The sequence below is a fragment of the Orbicella faveolata genome, unplaced genomic scaffold, assembly GCF_042242905.1.
Source record: "Orbicella faveolata isolate gen_17 unplaced genomic scaffold, um_ofav_v1 contig_24, whole genome shotgun sequence".
Lineage (NCBI taxonomy): Eukaryota > Metazoa > Cnidaria > Anthozoa > Scleractinia > Merulinidae > Orbicella > Orbicella faveolata.
The window spans coordinates 9,497,035-9,515,000 of record NW_028301552.1 but is presented as its reverse complement, the minus strand read 5'-3'; the positions used below and the strand labels follow the sequence as shown (position 1 = coordinate 9,515,000).

The following is a 17,966-nucleotide window of genomic DNA, read 5'->3' as shown; positions in this document are numbered from 1 at the left end:
AAGTTTGCAACATAAAAGGAATAATAGATTACCAAATGTTTTTTTTTTCTTTTCAAAAAGGAGAAATCTGGCCGACCACTTATGATTGTTTTTTTTTTTTTTTTTAATTTTATTTAACAACATTTACTTCAAACTACCTCCGTTATTTATATTCCATATTAAGCACGTAATTTCCAATCCTACTGACCAGAGGAAGAGGACATTTTGTTCGAGGTCCGTACGTGTAAGACCGGGCGAACTCCCATATAAAAAGGACCGGAGTGCTCGTTGTACCTTTTAGGGGTTAAAAAGGTGCGTTTGGTACCTTTTAGGGTGCTCAGGGTGTTCAGCCTCAATGGTCCACAGCGGGCGTTTTTGAGGTACCTTCTAGGGGTATTGAGCCGAAAAAGATATGAGGAGATAATGCTTTGTTTTAGAATTGTTATCTCTTAGGGGGGAAAAAAAAAATTCAAGCCACGCCCACAAAACAGGATCTTGGTATCTCTTAGGGGTTCTTTTAAAAATTTCGATGAACATCCCCGTCCTTTTTATATGGGATTATCCCCGGGGTGTAAGATACGTATCGAATATCTTGCAGTCAGATACCTTACAGTAATGACTGAGGAACTCACTCTGGAGAAAGGAGAGATTTAAAGTCCAGCTCGAGAGAAGCGATCTATTACGTAGTATCCGGGCCGTGAAATTGACTCAGTCATCATGCATAACACGCCTATTATCTGGCACATAAATTGCGAATATATATCATGAACACGGAACTGTAAGGGGGTATTTTCAACTGTATTTGCCACTGTTTTCATGCACTGTATCCAGCCAACATTTCGAGTTGAAATTTCAGCTGACTGTTGTTTAGTACAAATAATACAAATAGAAAATAATAAACTCAAGACACAACGCGGAATTGAAATACAATTAACAAGTATAACTTGCAAATACTTGTTAGCCTAAGACTACCACAATTTTCTTGATAAAATGGAAATATTTAACATTTTGCACGCAAAAAAATTAATATTTTGGGCTTTTAGAAATATTGGTCTATTATATGAAAAAACCCCAAGACGTCAATGCTTATTGCGAATAAAAATATAAAACAAGATAACAAACTCCGTGGTCAGTTAGTGCACTGAAAATGTTAGTTTGCTGTTCATTATTCCCCACTCCCTGAGAATGATGCAATTTCCAATCTCTCGTCTGTCTGACCACTTCCAGATGAACGTAGTAAAATGTAATCTCTTGCTTCTTGATTTTCAAGTTGACCACTTCCAGAGAAGTCATTTTCTGGAAATATCTGTCTGACGTATTCACCCTGGCCGCTATCAGGTCTATTGTACATTGTTATGTGGAGGTTGTTTGACTCATTTTCTTCGCCGCTACCAGATAAAGCCGCGTTCTGTTCCATATCTCTGTAATCGTTATCCATATAATGGCCAGAAGCCTTCGTTTCGTCGTCGTGGTTTCTCTCTTCCTGTATGTTTTCATTTCCTGAGGAAGACATTTCTATCGTCAGCTCTCGGTGACCAGAACCCCGGTCGTTTCCTGAAATTATGACTGGAACCTTTCCTTTCTGCTGTCCACCCTCGTCCAAGTCTTCATCTTCCTCTTTTTCTTCTTTCCACACCTCTTCAACTGTGGACTTGTTTTCCTGCGCTTTTTCATTTCTACCGCTCCAGGTTAGACGACCCATGACCAGTTGTGGAAGGAGAGAATCGTAAGGCCTAGGAGAAGGTGCTGGAGCAGATGCTTGTTGCATTTCTTTTTGTTGATTCCCATCTATTGAGAGACCACACCTCTGGTATTAAGACGGGAATGACTTTAAAAGGGAGGTTGGCTTAAAAAAATGGGTTCTGTTTAACTTGTCAATTACCCTTTTCAAAGTCATTAGTAATTCATCAAGTTAAAACAAAGAAAATCACAACCGTGAAGGAGGTTTGGATAGCCGGTCTTAATTAGCATAGATTTTTACGATTTCACTTTTCCGTTTACTCCTTAGGTTTTGTTTGGATTGAGAAGATATATCAAATACTCGAGACGGTGTTTCATTAGCTATCCAAACACCTCGACTTTCGTTAAAAAACTCCGCTGCGCGTCGTTTCTTCAACTTTCTTCTGCGTGATTGGATATGCCGATGAAACACTGTCTCTCGTGTTTGATATATTACGTAAGCTCCAAATGGACGGTGGGTGAATGTTGATTTTTCCCATTCGAATTTTTTACAAACCAACCAGACACGTTATTTGAATCCTGAGTTAGTTTTTTTACCCAGGATAACAATCACGAGACGTAGCATGCTCGTTTACAAAATCGTAATTTTGACTCAGTCATCCCGTATTTCTTTTATATGAAAATGCAGTAATTATGCAGAGATTGAAACTTTTCATGCGCAAAACTAAAATGTAAGTCAGATGGCATGTAAAGTACAATTAGCCGAGTCTCTCAGCTTAAAGGGCACGGGATGATGTCCTTTACTGTGTACATTCCAACCTGGTAAAAGCCGTGAATGGGGGTCTATACGGGATTTTAATGATGGCTGATAATTGATCAAGATTTTGTCAACAGTGAGGCTGAGATTTGAGATCTGCAAAATTCACTGATAGCTGAAAGATCGATGGACTGATAGCTGGGTAATCGTCAAACAACTTTAATATAACTGATAATTGAGATTCCAGAACCCTCCCCCAGATCTACATCAACTACTGTTGGTGGAAATGGGTTCATAAAGCCACTTACCTTGTAGTGTGGAAGATTGATTACGACCATATCCTGTAGAATTCGCCAAGCTAGGTGTAGTCTGTGTAGTCTGAAGAGTGTTGTTACCTGACTGGGCAGTCTGGTTTGTGTATAATGGTAACGAAGGCGGGCGTAGCTCTGGATGAGTGACGTATTCGTTTTGTTTTTGAGTCAGCTGTAGAAGCCTTGAGTCCAGCCATTCCTTCTCCAGAACCGTCCTCAAATCTTGAGGAAGCTGAAATTAGAACAATACAACATATTATTACTATGAAATTTAGCTACTAAGTTTATACCCATATGCACTTTGAAATTCATCAATACAGTTTTTGGAGCTCTAAGTTGCTTCTGAGGCCATATCATATACTACCTAAGTTTTGGTTTTGCGTTTTAAATTGAAGCAAATAAGAAAGAGCATTTCTTACCGATTCCAATTCTGAATGAGCACGTATTGCAGCGGAAGGCGGAGGTGGAGCAACGATTTCAGTGAATATTGGGGCTCTTACTGATGACGTGTTTTGAAAATTCACAGTTATGTAGCGTTCATCTAAGGAATTGGCTCCCATATAGCCGTACTTTTGACAACTGTGGGGACATTTTTGAAGAAGGTCCGAGTTTTTTTGGCACCAACCAGCTTTGGCCCACATAGGACAAATGGACTCTGAATCCGTCACTCTGTACTCGCTTTCTGCAAAAACGCAAAAAATATCTTTAAGAAAGGAACGAGAGTCGTGATAGGTAGTATCAGTTCTAAAATTTTATATCAGATCAACTTACGCAGTTAACACGTCGCATATCCCTGGAGTTTTAATGCTTAGGGGCAATTGCGGCACTCTCACCTCTCCTCTAGCCTGCGTTGCAGACACTACATACCGCGGGTTACTAGCGTCTGCGAAGTAGCGCACAAATCCTTGTTCTAGACCCCCGACGAGGAAAACTAACACCGGAAGTCGCTTTCGAAATCTTTCTCAATTCTAACCCGATTATTGCCAATACACCCGCGGAGCCCGCAAACGATTACGAAACGAAGCGACAGATAACAACGGAAACCATGCAGACCTACACTGTTTGCAGTTATTTACAGGCAAATGTCCGTCTGCGACGCAGGCTACTCTCCTCAGACAGGGATGTTACATTTATTTCCCAGCCTAGATAAAAATAGAGTTTCCCACCACACTTTTGACCCCCAAATCGCGTGAGACATTCATACTCCTAAATTTAGCAATACCGCAAAGCAAATGCGCACACGTATTTTCATTTCAAATGACGGTGTGAGAGAATTATGCTCCGTCTTAAGCTTAGACAGCGAGACTTAGACAGGGAAATTAAGACCTCTTAGAAGCACATATCGAGATTTTGTTGAGCTTCCTCCTTTTACAATACTACAAATGACGAGCCAAATGAGGAAAATGGGACAGATTTACCTGGACCGCACATCTCACAGCTTTTCTTGCAATTCTGTGCCATGAAATCTGGGCGGGTCGCACATTCCCTGTTAGAAACCCATTCAGAGCAGTTGTCACTGATATCTTCACATTTCTCAGTGTCTCCTAGAAAGCAATCAAATAATAAGCTGTTAGTGGCACTGTATCGTGTTAACGTCTATGGAGACCAAGAGCAAGAGTAACATTGAATTATTTCAAACGTGACTTATTACCAAACCTTTTTAATCATAGAATATAACACTTTAATACATAATGCTATACGCAATGAAATGTTTGCATCAGTCAGTTGCTAAATTTTGATTGGAACTTGTCCAACATTGCAAGGTAAAAGGAATATCTAGGTAAAGGTAAAGACTGTATACAAGCCAAGTGGCCCATCAGGCTAGGCTCTATTTCCGCCGCTCTCTCCGGTCCGCGTGCCTCCCGAGGAGGGGTGAGCGCGGGCTCATTTCCCGAAACAGCGGCTGGTAATCGAGCCTACATCAGGCCGGAACTTATCCCGGTTTCCACAGCATGAAGCGACTAGGAGTATTTCTACTCCCCCCTGGATGGGATGCTAGTCCATCGCAGGGTTACCCCCAGCGTTAAGTTCACCGGTACCCCTTTGTATACCTTGGTGGAGAGAGGAACTGTGAGAGTAAAGTGTCTTGCCCAAGAACACAACACAATGTCCCCGGCCAGGGCTCGAACCCGGACCGCTCGATCCGGAGACAAGCGCACTAACCATGAGGCCACCGCGCCTTCCACAAAAAGAGGAATAAACACCTCATTAGCCACTAGACTAGGGCCTTCTTACTACCTCTAGCTCTCCTGCAGAATCGACAGCTCCATGGACACCTGTCAATCATGTAATGATAGTTGGACACACAGTAACCGTTATCAGCCATTTTGGGGCACGATTTAGCGCGATTATAGCACTCCAGTGGATTGATACGAACTGTGAAGGTAAATGATAGACATCTAAGAGGTAAGTTCAAACCTCTTAGCTAGTGTTTTATTGCTGTTCTTATGTAATTTGTACTTTTCATTGTACTTTGCCGCCTAACTTTCTACAGCACTTTCTCATATAATCATAAGGTCGTGCGATAATTATTTTAATAAGCCATGCTTGCTCGCGACTCTACAGACAGAATATCAGCCCTCGGTTTACGCGACGTTTTCTTGCGTGGTGGATTTTATGTACTCATCGTGATCCTTTGTTTTTTCCTATATAAGCAATCATAGAGAAAACCTTATAAACAATCCAGTCAGTCAGTCAGTCAGTCAGACAGACAGACAGTCAGTCTGTCGGTTAGTCAGTCACTCAGTCAGTCTTCAGTCGATCGGTCGGTCTATCGATCGGTCCGTCCGTCACTCATGACATTCAGTTGGTCGGTCGGTTACTCAGTCGGTCGGCCAGCCAGCCAGCCAGCCAGCCAGTCAGTCCGGCAGCCAGTTAGTCATTCAGTCAGAGAATCCGTCAGTCAGTTAGTTAGTTATTTCGTTAACCGGTCGGCCAGTCAGTCATTCCTTTAGCCGGCGCGCTATGTGCGTGGATTAAAAGGATTAAGATATTCTTACGTCGAGAAACATCCAGGGATATCGGAGCACCTTGTGCGGCGTCTTTGGTTATAACCTGAAATACTGACGCATAACATACGAGATCAGTTCGTGAAATGCTTGAATATTACCACGCTAAGATTTTTGTGGCCATAGGCTATACTCCTCGGGAAGAAAAATGAATATATTACTTATAAGACATATTAGCGGTAAGTATTCAACGAAAATGCGATTTAACAGGTTGGATACTTTGAAGCTAGCGTCAATAAACATTAACACCAATACCTCTTGTTAAATAGTATAACAAGTAACCATTAATTAAATCTGATCTCTGATTAGGAGGAATACCTGAACTCTAAAAACCTCACAGTTAGACAATACTGAAAGGAAACCTAACTTGAAATGTTATTTATATTATACCTGAGATGATGATATAAAGAGTAGTAGAAACGATCGCATTTCGAGCTGTTCGTCTCAATTCGACCATCCCGTCAGAAGCTTCGTATTTTCTGCATAAAATCGTCATATGCCATCATAAAATAGAGCGTCGCATTTATATTAGTGTACTCTAACTCATTTCAGTTTTATTTTACTGCATAAGTCGAATTTGTTGGCAAGGTAAATATTAATTGTTTGAAATCAATATGGAGCCATTTTCCGTCTGGAATGGGAAACACAGTGTTGTGGAGACGGCCCCTCGCCAAAGTCATGTTGGTGCTAAGGCTTATAAAACTTACTTAGAGATATCAAAAAGAAAACTTACCTTTAGAGGCTAATTTTCCGTCATACTTTGTAGAACCCGAATCCACGTCGCAGTGAGCGAACGAATGAAAGTGTTCCCTCTTGCGTGAATGAACTTGACAGGTGCTACCTAACCAAAACCTTCAGTGTGACAACATTCTTCACGTTTAGACAAATCCCCTGTAAACATTTGTAGGGGGTCGTCTTTGGGTCAATTTATAGCCACATTCAAACAAACCAGTTTGAAATATTTTTTCACGATGTCTACTTTTTTGTGTCCAAGAACAAATTTACACAAAGTAAATTTGCGCTAAACTCACTTAAAATTACATCTGGATCTTTCCCCGCCTACTTTAATGATCTGTAGCCTCTGATTTCTCAGTAGTTATACCACTTTTATATTAGATATTTTAAAATGTATGAAGACTGGACTACAATAGTTTCGCTGCAATGTTTTGAAATTTGATTCAGTTAAACCAGAACCAGACAAATTAATCGATTGAAACCTTTGTTCTGTTGTTTTTATGAACACTTTGCTCTCTAAATCCAAACTAGAGGATTTTTCATTATGATTTGGAAATACAATTTGATAAACTTCTCAATGCTTTTACTAGGAAAAAGAGCAAAAATCGCCCATGTGGTTTGGTTTTGTAATTATTTCGAGTTTTTACAACAGGTGATTTAATAGTAAAAACTGGTGGCCACTTTTAAGCTGCTTCCAACCAGTCAGCGATCACTTGAGTTCCGCTTTTGATTTCGACATGCTGAAAGGTATCATGGGAAGTGGTCCTTTACCATTGCTTCTGTCCCACTGAAACACTAGGATCTTCAATCAGACAAGGGTGAGATAACGCTTCCCATAATCCCTTTGGCTATTGTCGCGTGTGCTTTTAACCTTGTGTAGGGCAACCATTCTCGAAACAGCTGAATCTAGAAAGCCGATGCGATGGTGTTTCCTATTGTGGGCTTTATTTTTTTCAGATATTTTCAGTCCATTTCTAAATAGTAACCCTTTCTCGTGCTCCTAATCTTAGCTCATATCTGAGAAGCAGGCTTCTCTTTTCGCATGGTTTCTATTCATCACAGGAAACAGTATCTGAGATTCAAGACATATAAACAATAGCCTCAATTTAGCCCAAAAATATGCTCGGACATTTGTCCTCGCACATTATTTGCTTCGAGAAGCGAACAGTTTTCCGAGAGAGAAGCTCGAGGAAAGCTTTGGGCTTCAAGGAACAGATATTAATGTTCGAGGACAAATATCCAAGCATATTTTAGAGTCAAATGTCGAGGGAGGTCTATGATTCTGTCGTCATATCGAACAATACATTTTGGAAAAGTACAACAATCCTTTACGAGTCAATATCTATTGAGGCGTAATAAATAAATCATCCACCTACTTTATAAGTCATCACTGATTTACTGGAGGTTTAGCTTGCTGTAAATGCAAACGTCATAAACTAAAAGGCCAATTCTATTTTCTCTGTTTCATAACAGTTAGCTAATTATTGGTGTTTTTAATCAAGGAAGGCAACGTCATCATTTGATCAGAAATGTGGGAAAAAATTTTTGGATGAGATACACAATTTTGTCATTGTACGAAGAGTTTTGATCCTCTTTCTTAATCATCTGAGGTAGGTAAAGCCCGCATTCGAGCCAAGTGGTCCACCAGGCCGGAGCTTATCCCGGTTTCTGTAGCATGAAGCGACTAAGGGTATTTCTACTCCCACCTGAAAGAGATGCTAGTCCATCGCAGGGTTACCCCCAGCATTAAGTTCGCCGGTACCCAGTTATACACCTGGGTGGAGAGAGGCACTGTGAGAGTAATGTGTCTTGAAAAGAACACAACACAATTTTCCCGGCCAGGGCTCGAACCCGGACCGCTCTATCCGGAAACGAGCGCACTAACTATGAGGCCACCGCGCCTTCCACTTGATCATCTGATCTGTGGTAAAAAAAGCTAACAGCGTTCTATCGGGAATGCCGTTCTGTTGTTGGCTAAGCTGACATACTATCTATTTAACAATGAGGCGAAGCCGAATGGTCTATTGACCCGTGGCCCTTGAAGGCGAAGGGTCTAATTGTTTTAGTATCACCCAACTAGTCGGATAGAAAAGGCAACAATAAAGTTAGCAAATGCAAGTTGAAAAAATATTTATTTGGGAATAAAACGAAAGAAAGCGTCACGCTCGATTGCGCAAATTTCGCTACTCGAGGACCATTAGTAATAGTCCTCTACTAGCGTAACCAATGAAAATTCAGGATTTGCATTAGTCCACTAGTTGGGTGATACTATTCTGTGATAGATTGTGAGTAGCGTAGCAATAAGTGGTTGTTAACAAACTGACGGCCGCTTTTTTGCGTTTTCAAAGTGTCTACAAACACGATTTAGATAAATGTTTGAATGACTATTAGATTTATGCCGAAACAATTCGATTGGTCGCTCTCGATTTCTGCGCGTTATAATTAACTCGGGCTGTGCCCTCGTCGACTATTACGCCATAGAAATCGAGAGGGAATAATCTAATTGTTAAATAGAACCCTTGAAGAGAACAAGTTTGGTTAGTTTGGCCGGTTGAGAATAGAGTTTGCATACCATAATCATCGATAAAAGTGCAAATCAAGATTGTGACCTTAATATATTGCGCTACGTGCAGTAAAAAAAGACTTTAGGTCAAGATCCATTTTTCATATCTTAGTGCTGCATAGAACTCAAAAAGTCAAACCTTAACCTTTTGGTTCATGGGCTAACCACGTGACCTACATAGTTCGTATAAAGACATTGATCATGGCAGTTAGACACACAGGTCCTTAAGCTGTGTGCATAACTGCGATCATCATCCATGTCTTTACATCTTTCTCCGCAGTTCAAACTAAAAAACTCGTATTCAGTTGAATGACATAGTTGACGTGCTTGTAATTGAGAGTGAGGTCTTTACGGGAAAATCTCAACCGAGACCTTGCAAAGCCTACAATGCGCGACAAAAGTAGTTGAGACACTTTTAGAAAATGACGCTTTTTGATATGTAATTAAGCACTTATTCTATTTTATTTGCATCTAGCGTTAATTCTCTGATACCCCCGGTCCCCCAATCCAATGTTGCGTAGGCGCTGTGGTCTGTGCAGTCTAAGACTGATAGAAAAAACAACATTGTTTGGGGGAAAGGGGGAAAATGTTTCCCAGACGCTCGAAAATCGAATTTTACTGCCAAGTGCCTCAACACTTTTGTCGCCCACTGTAGGTTTGAGGACCTTTGAGATTTCCCCTTAAAGACCTAACGTTGGAGGCAACAGATTATGCGATCATAATGTTCGAGATAAATATGTTGTTCGAGATAAATAAGTTCTTTATTATATGGCTTATAAAATGATCTTTTTAAATTACCATTTGCTTTGTGTTTGCAGACCCGTAATCGACCCGTAGGCATTGCGGGAGAATAATGCCCTAGAACTAACCAATCAGAGTGCGTGTTATATCGGCTACAACCACAGTAAATAATAAATCTACATGACGGCTTTTTCAAAACAGATCAAGGAATAAATTTCATTTTATTTAAATTTGTACATAGCTTTTTATTACAGTTGTCAAACTGCACTGAGCGAATGTTTGAGGTCACAAAAGTTTTGTGTATGTTTGCTAAACATGTCAGGGAACTGATTGACAAGAAACGATAAAGTGCGTCGTGCAACCACAATGGGATTAACTACATGGGCGCCACTGATCTCAGGCCAGTGTTGTTCTTTCAATTTTTTTAAACTCGCAATTGTTTTCTACTAGGACGAAGCCACGTGTTCATAGTAGTGTCAGGATTGTTTTGGTATGGCCTTGTATCAAAACCGAACAACCTGTTCGTAGGTATGGGCTTTCAGAATCCGAATCCATAGAGAGGAAACTACTTTCTTGTACAGTAGTTAAGTCATAAAACAGAGTCGACTCCAAATTGAGTCATATGTTGGGGTATCGTCTACATCTGAAACAGACAAAACAATGCGACAGTTATAAAGAGCAAAGCGGTTGTTACATAAATGAAAAGCTTTTATATGACGACCAACTTCTGGTCCCGTTTTTCCTTGCAAATTTCCTTGTACATGTTGAATGAAAAGATATTCGTGTTATTGATATCTCAGCCACTGAAAGGCAAAACTGTTTATTACATTTGTTATCGCTAGAGTTCCGAGTTCTCTAGTTCCCGCCTAGAGCTGCCATAGATCGGGAGCCGTGGTTTACCGGTACAATAGAACATAGGTTTAGCAACTCTATTGACCAATCAGAGCGTGGGTAGTATCCCAGTTATTTTATAAAGAAAATAAAGCCCCTCGCAATGGTAAAAAAAGACAGCTAAAGTACTCTATCGAAATATTCTTGAGAAAATGATTGATGATACATCAAAGAATGCGTGAAAAAAGGCTTTAACCACGTTTTAATTCCCTACTGGTCTTATGAAGTATCCAGAAAACATAACACGTTGTCGTATCTTCAGAAGTGTAATAAAATACAGCAGCATTAAACTTATGGTCGGTTTTAAATTTACAGAGCATCGACGGACTGACTAGCCGAACACGTGAAATTTTGCTCTTCTATTGTACTTGCCTTGTTCATTGCCACACACTCGTAAAAACCCGGTTGAATTCAGGTTTATATCAAGTGGTGAAAGATGGAGTTTTATCATTTCTTACCTAATGATGCTAAAAATTTAAGCCACCACTACTTCGTCGGCGGTTAGGTTCTTTTTGGGTTCTACTATCTTCTTTTCAACGCCTTGCTTTTTAATTGTGAGTGGTCCTTCTGTTCCTGGCCATGGGTGTTGGATAACGTAAGCTTGCCCTCCCTGTGGCGAATCAGCTTGCGGGGTCATGCCAGCAGCAGCTTCTGCATTAAATAACAAGAAAAATCGAAAAAGAAATTAAAATAAGAGACTGATTATGACAATTATAGTCTACCCGAAAACCATTTTGTTGATATTTAGAACAGAGTTAACAACGATTCCAGGAAAACTCGCATTTAAACCATAAAACATGATATTACAACTTAAGGACGTTCGCGCGAAAATGTTCCACGCGTTACATTTTCTTCAAACTTCTACTGCTGACGTATAATGAATTACTTGTTTCAGAAATGAAAAATTTTGGGGTCACGGCCTTCGGTTCAGAGATAAAGCGTGTGTAAAACTAGTCTGATTTTGAAAAATTGGCGTGCGTAAATCAGTATGGTCTCCAGGGTTTTAATAAAATATCAAAGATGAATCAATGGAGACAAACTAGCCTTGTACTATTTCTATAGGTGGATCCGTTGCGCGCGTTGATTTTTACAACGTCTTCACAAAACGTAACCCTTCAAGAGGCATTTGAAACCGCCGCAGAGATAAACGAAGAGCTAAAAAGAACGGAACTCGATGGTGCATTTTGCAAAAATTTCAAACTTCTAATCGATAGATTTTTTTCCGTTTTTCGCTAAACGTCGAAAATCGGTAGAGAAAATGATCCATCAAAAGAAAAACTGGGGTCACTTAACGTCCAAGATCCTTAAGCCTGGGCAAAGCTATAGGAATGGCCATCTGCCCTATCATTGTTCATTTTATTGCTTAGCGCGCGCTCGATGCATGACGTGGCGTGTGAATTTGCGAGCGCAGTAAGGATGCGCAGAAACAATTAGCGCGAACGTCCTTAAAGTTCTTAAATGGACCGTCCCATGATTTTTTCTTTAACTATTTAAAGGAATTGCTAGGGATGTACTACTGTTTATGGCAATACTTCTGATTCCCTAACAACTTACCAGGGGCGGGAGCTGCCGGCATAGGGTTGGAGCCACCGGCAGGAGCCGCCGGCATAGGGGCAGCAGCCTGCCCAGCGGGTTGAGCAGCAGGGGCCGCGGGCATTGGAGAAGCTGGTTGAGCAGGTTGCTGTGCAGGTTGCGCGGGCTGTACGGCAGGCTGAACTGGAGGCTGTGGTTGAGGACTACCTTGTCCATAAAATGGTTGAGGTTGCCCATAAGGTTGCTGTTGTGCATACGGATATTGCTGACCATAAGGAGATTGTTGAGCATAAGGAGGTTGCTGACCATAGGGAGGCTGCTGTCCGAATGGATATTGCTGACCGTAAGGTGGTTGTTGCCCGTACGGTGGCTGTCCATAAGGCGGTCTCTGTGCATAAGGTTGGTAAGGCTGGTAAGGCCGCCTGGGTGGAGGAGGATGAACAGGAGGAGGTGGCTTCGTTGGTGGTTTTTCTTCCTTTTCCTCTTCTCCCTTTTCTTCATTTTCTTCTTCTTTTCCTTCTTCTTCTTTTCCTTCTTCAGTTGGCTTTGCTGGTGGAGGGGGTGGAGGTGGTACTTCTGGAGCTGGTGGACCTCCGCAAGGCTGTTGGGGTGGTTGTGGCGGACAAGGAGGTTGCCCACAAGGTAGTGGGGGTGGGCACGGTGGAGCACAAGGATCCGTGGGACATGGCTGGCCGGCTTGTCCATAGGGCTGCATCATTCCTTGCTGGCCATATGATGGCTGCTGTCCGTACATGGGTGGCTGACCATAGGGCTGTTGTTGATAAGGTTGATAAGGCTGTTGTTGATAAGCCTGTGGTCTGTAAGGCTGCTGTCCATATTGCCCATATTGCTGCTGGCCATATGGTGGTCTGCCATATTGCTGCTGAGGTGCGTACGGATTATAAGGCTGCTGTTGCCCGTACTGACCATATGGTTGCGGTCGCTGTCCATATTGTTGCCCAAATGGCTGCTGTGGGCCAAATCTACCAGCCATTCCTTGTTGTCCGTATTGTCCTCCCATTCCCATTCCGTAGATATCACCCAGCTTCTTTTTTGGCACTGAAGGTAAAGCTACAAACCCTTTGCAGCTGAACTTGCAATGTTTAAACATATAAGGCTGATGGTTGGCCTTTGCACATAAGTCATTACTCCGCCACTGGCTACATCTACTGTCATCATCCATCAGCATTTCCCCTGGAACAAATGCAAGTTCGTTTTTCATTAAGTCAGAACATAACATGTGTAGGAAAATAGTAACAAAATCCAATCTGCCACGAGTAAATCTGGGCTCGAAAGGGCCAGTTACAATCCTGGCGACTTCGCGCTTTTTCCAGCATATGGTATTTCTGTTCGTCTCCTCGCCCCCACCCTTAGCCTGCGAACGCAGATGTTTTTCTGATTGTCGTTTGTCTCGGCGCCAGAAACAAGAGGCGAGAAATCCGGATGCTCTCGCAAGCCGCCCCTCCCCCAACACAATCATGATGTTGATCCATCTAAGGTAGACCTACCATTGCAATATTGCTTTTGGGAGAGTGGGGCTCAGAAAATTGAATAATGGCTTCCCACTTCAAAATAAGGCGTCACCATTTGGTATTTTGTTAAGTGTCCCAAGTGTTGCACGATAGCAGCACCGACAGGCGGTTCTAAGCCTATTTTTTAATACAATCACCCGTTCCAAGTTAATGGCTAGTCATCGTCTAAAATTGCTTCTTACTGAAACACGTACGTTTCTAAGACAACCAATATAGACCCATCCTTAAGCAGTTTACATCTTGCCGTCCAGGACATTTTTAAAAAGCGTTTTGGTAGTGTCCCAGGTAGGAAAAGATACACAGAGTCTATAACAATTTCTTACCTGGAGCACACATTTTGCAAGCCAGCTTGCACTTCCCTGACATGACTGAAGGGCTTTTAGGACAGTAGCCTCGGGACGCCCATTTCTTGCAGTAAGCTACATCTTTGTCGAAGCAGACACTGTCTGGGAAAGAGCAAGATCAAGGGTTACATGTAAGTTACATTTGTTTTGTTATGTTGCTTTTTATAACAAATTCATTTACGAATCGGTATTCCTCTCTCATCCTTTACAGTTCGATGATAAAACACTGATTATTCTCCGTAGTGTCTAGTATATGCAATTATAGCAAATTCACCGATAGACCTGTCCTGCTGCACGTAATTATTGACCAATTAAAACTCGAAGTAATTACATGGAGCTGACGCCAAGCCCCCGAAAACGAATGAATCTGTGTGGGAATGCAAACGTGTCACGATTGATTTTGGTTTTACTTCTGATTGGATGAAAAGGTGGCGCGAGTTTTTTAAAGCCAATCACGTAGCGTGGTTGATGCAAAACCAATTATTTTTCGACACTGAAATAAAAACCGCTCGAATTACCGTCTTTTAGCTTTGCCTGGTTCCAAACGGAAGGTACAGATGATGCGCTGGGTAGAGAGGCTTGGATGTTGAATTTAAAAAAACGTTTAAGAAAGTCTTCACTGTCGCCAGATGCAATAAAGAGCTAATTTCTGTCAAGCAAGCGTTTTCAAATAGACTCTTCCTGGTTTAACTGAGTATAGTTAACAATTTGAGAAAAATCATATTAATGATGTGGTGAGTAATTGCTTTACCTTGCTTTGGCTTGTCATTGACTTTTCCTGGCTTTTTCTTTTTGTTAACTGGCTTGCCTTGACACAAGGAGCCAAGTATCGTCAACACAACTATAATGGCCGTCGCTTTCATCGCCTCCCGCCTGGTTAAGAAGAAAACATTAGTTCGTTAACCGTCCACCGTGTTATTTGAATATTCAAATGCGGTGCATTGCTACCTTAAGAACATGAGCCCTGCTAAGACTGGCAGAACAGGTTATTTGCTTTTCTTCTTGTAAGTGCCAAACTAGGAACCACGAGGCTGAAAAGATATATATGTCACTGGGCAGCAAATATTATTTGGATCATAAAACGTTATTTGACAGATCAGGAGAATGAGAAGCCTTCGAAGACAGCCGCATTTCCAGCAGTCACTCGCGTCCCAACATGACTCAATCTTGCAATATGCAAAAAGCGTCTTTGTTTAAGATGCCAAGAATAAGGGAATTATGAGAGTATATTTATTATTTTCTAAAAGTATATATAATCAAATAATAAACTGTAGCAACGGGAACAAAATAAAAAAATTCCGTGTTGATCAAGGAATTAACTTAACGCGAGTCTTAGTTTTTGAAACTTTGATAGCGGTAAATTTTCACAGGCCCAGTAAAACATCTGAGTAACTCAATCACCTTCGACCATTCTTGGCAGGTAGGGTCACGCCTACATTAAGTAACTAGTTTTTACGTTTTCGCGAAGCTAAATTTTAAAGAAACTGAAAAAAGTCAATTTTAAGACATACTTCTCGTTGCAATTGCAGCGTATTAGTCGAAAACTTTGCTGAATAAATCTAAAGCTCTGTTCACGAGATGGTGGCATTCTTCAGCAGTTCAAATTACTCATATGACCTTGACCATTAGGGAAAGGATATCTTAATAACGTTGCAGATTTTTCCTTTAGTAATAACAAACAAATTATTTTTTTTCTAATGTACATATATCTATCTTAAGTACAAATCTCACCTGAACGCCACTTGAAAAGATACTAATTTACCGTTAGGGAGTTTCGTCTGTTTTGAAGACCAAGAGGTGTAATGTAATGATTTTGACTCTTCACTAGATCAATGACCTGATACAAACGTCATCGATAGTTTAATCGAAGGCTGATTTAAGAAATATTTTCTCCCAACCCTCTTGTACACATGCCAGAAATATTTTACTTTCAATCCCTTGAGGAATCCTCTTTTTTTCGTTAAGAGGTATCCTATTTCCTTTTTTTTTTTTTTTGACGTGTTTTATGAATTGAACAATGGTCTTCAGAAAACGTGTCGTTTCAGTCAAGGCTTCAATAAACAGTGAATAAACACTTATTAGCATCAGTTTTGAGTTAAAATATTAGGAAATCAGAATTGTAAAATTTACAACTAGGACTCCTAGGCAAATTCGATCGGTCAAACTTGCTGAGAACTCACGCAAGAGACAGGGACGGAGCTGAAAACCCCTTCTGTTAATTTACGTCGAGAAAGGTCTTAAAACGGTAACTTGATTCTTGTGTGTTAATCTGTTTGTTTTGAACTGGTGGTTAAGAATTTGTTTGTTTGTTTCGTTGCTTTCTCGGAATGACAACATTGATTTACCGTGCTATCACTTTTAGGTATATTGTTTTTAAGAGCCTACTAACACAACAAACCGGAAATAATTCCTAGAGCTGCTTACTTATTCTTCGATTTATTCCATTATCCGTTAGTTTGACTGCTCTTCAAATTGCGGTGAATAAACAAATAAAGACTTCCATTTCCTAGTCTACAATTTAGAATGGCAACAGCATGTTCACAGTGGTTAAGATGGTGTGCCAGTGGCCTGACTCTATCCGATGAATGTGCTTCACCTGACCTCCTGCAGGCAGTTGGAGTCGATAATTCTTTTCCTTTCAAAACACTTCAAATTGGAGCTTACAATGTGATGCTTTTCTCATACACCAGCATACACAAAGATACACAAAAAAGAAGTTGATTTCGTAATTATTTTCGATTCAAGGCAATTTGATTGTTGGAGCTTTTTATGTAATATTCTTTTTAAGATTAGATACATAAAGAAGATAAAAAAAAAAATGAAAATCATAAGTATAAAGTAAAAGTGGAATATATGCCATTCCGTGTGTGAAAACATTTGTCTCATATCACTCTGTAGAGAACATCAACCTTGATTTGACTTGCTAGTTATCTCTCTAACTCCTGCCCTAGCCATTCTTTTAACATGGCAGCCGACACACCAACGAATTTCGCCGAAGACTTCATCTGCTGACCAACTAATATAGTAACCTAGCTTTTCTTTTAATTCTCACCCGCCATCTTTAAGGCTCTCACGTCCTTAAGCCATACCCCGTATCTTTCTATGGCCGAAACCCGATTTTGAAATCAGAGACTGCAAGATGAGACTTTTAACAGAAGGAAATAAATAAAAGCAATTCTTTTCGGTGACAAATCCGTCAAACCAAATCAATGAACAGTATAACTTCAATCACATCCAAAGAAGGAACTTCACCCATAGTGCTTTCGTAGTTTCTAGGATGTTTGAACTCTCTAATTTTTACCGCAAGCCTTGTAGCACATTTGTCTCGCCAGATTAGTCATGCTTGCCGAACACCTCATGAATTCAAAGATATTGTTGTCAATGACCTACCTGAATTATGCGCGGCTGAGACCAAAACAAACTTCTCGTGGTCAAAACACTACCGAGGTGAAACTCTCTGAACTAAAGATGCAACTACCCGTTGGGACATATGAATGGTAAATAATTAAACAAGAACAAAAGGCCACAAGCAAATTCCTCGGGGATCAGTAAGTTTTGTCGAAGTTCATTGCATCGAAAGCAGGTCGGATATCACAATTTGATTACTTCCTTGAGTTCTGCAACGAGGGTAACCTTCGTAAAAGTCTTTAATCTGGATTGCAATAACAGGTAGACATCAGATATAGTTGTTTTTTCGAAGTAGAATATCATTTTCACACCTTACCTGAGGTTGAAGTTATGTTGTGACGCCATGGTCATGCGATGAAAGTAATGAAAAGGAATTGTAATGTCAATTATCGTAAACAATGACCTTCGAACATCTAATTTACTGCCACCAGCAGTTCAAAGAGCGAGAGGACTCCTGCTGGTGATAAACTTTCTCTATTAAAGT

The 17,966-nt window shown here is 40.7% G+C and overlaps 2 protein-coding genes across 4 annotated transcripts; both read right to left on the bottom strand.

The window, feature by feature from the left end:
- Positions 1–85: 85 nt before the first annotated feature.
- On the bottom strand, positions 86–6,552 carry LOC110060995 (uncharacterized). Of its 2 annotated transcripts, XM_089292670.1 has the most exons (8): positions 6,469–6,552; positions 6,126–6,214; positions 5,727–5,789; positions 4,966–5,103; positions 4,146–4,271; positions 3,147–3,409; positions 2,725–2,959; positions 86–1,767 (listed from the first exon to the last, which is right to left on the bottom strand). In XM_089292670.1, the coding sequence occupies exons 2-8, from the start codon at positions 6,190–6,192 to the stop codon at positions 1,145–1,147; spliced, it is 1,515 nt and encodes a 504-aa protein (XP_089148796.1). In that variant the 5' UTR covers positions 6,193–6,214; positions 6,469–6,552; the 3' UTR covers positions 86–1,144. The 2 variants fall into 2 exon arrangements, with proteins under 2 accessions (XP_089148796.1, XP_089148795.1); XM_089292669.1 differs by lacking the exon at positions 6,469–6,552 and having other exon boundaries at positions 6,126–6,231.
- Positions 6,553–9,976: 3,424 nt separating this feature from the next.
- Positions 9,977–17,726, bottom strand: LOC110060994 (uncharacterized). 2 transcript variants are annotated; one of them, XM_089292097.1, is made up of 7 exons: positions 17,465–17,726; positions 15,806–15,911; positions 14,826–14,947; positions 14,054–14,176; positions 12,220–13,392; positions 11,124–11,316; positions 9,977–10,417 (listed from the first exon to the last, which is right to left on the bottom strand). In XM_089292097.1, exons 3-6 carry the CDS (start codon positions 14,935–14,937, stop codon positions 11,141–11,143), a joined length of 1,584 nt encoding a protein of 527 aa, XP_089148223.1. In that variant the 5' UTR covers positions 14,938–14,947; positions 15,806–15,911; positions 17,465–17,726; the 3' UTR covers positions 9,977–10,417; positions 11,124–11,140. The 2 variants fall into 2 exon arrangements, with proteins under 2 accessions (XP_089148223.1, XP_089148222.1); XM_089292096.1 differs by lacking the exon at positions 15,806–15,911 and having other exon boundaries at positions 17,465–17,725.
- Between the last annotated feature and the right edge of the window lie 240 nt (positions 17,727–17,966).

Bases quoted from the DNA above. Each gene is read 5' to 3' on its own strand.
- LOC110060995 (XM_089292669.1), bottom strand. From the start codon at position 6,231: ATGACGATTTTATGCAGAAAATACGAAGCTTCTGACGGGATGGTCGAA. The intron at 5,104-5,726 runs GTAAGAATATCT...TTACCTTCACAG, and splicing joins ATCCCTGGATGTTTCTCGAC to TTCGTATCAATCCACTGGAG. The intron at 1,768-2,724 runs GTAAGTGGCTTT...GTCTCTCAATAG, and splicing joins TCAATCTTCCACACTACAAG to ATGGGAATCAACAAAAAGAA.
- LOC110060994 (XM_089292097.1), bottom strand. From the start codon at position 14,937: ATGAAAGCGACGGCCATTATAGTTGTGTTGACGATACTTGGCTCCTTG. The intron at 13,393-14,053 runs GTAAGAAATTGT...CATTTGTTCCAG, and splicing joins TTGCAAAATGTGTGCTCCAG to GGGAAATGCTGATGGATGAT. The intron at 11,317-12,219 runs GTAAGTTGTTAG...TATTTAATGCAG, and splicing joins GCCGGCAGCTCCCGCCCCTG to AAGCTGCTGCTGGCATGACC.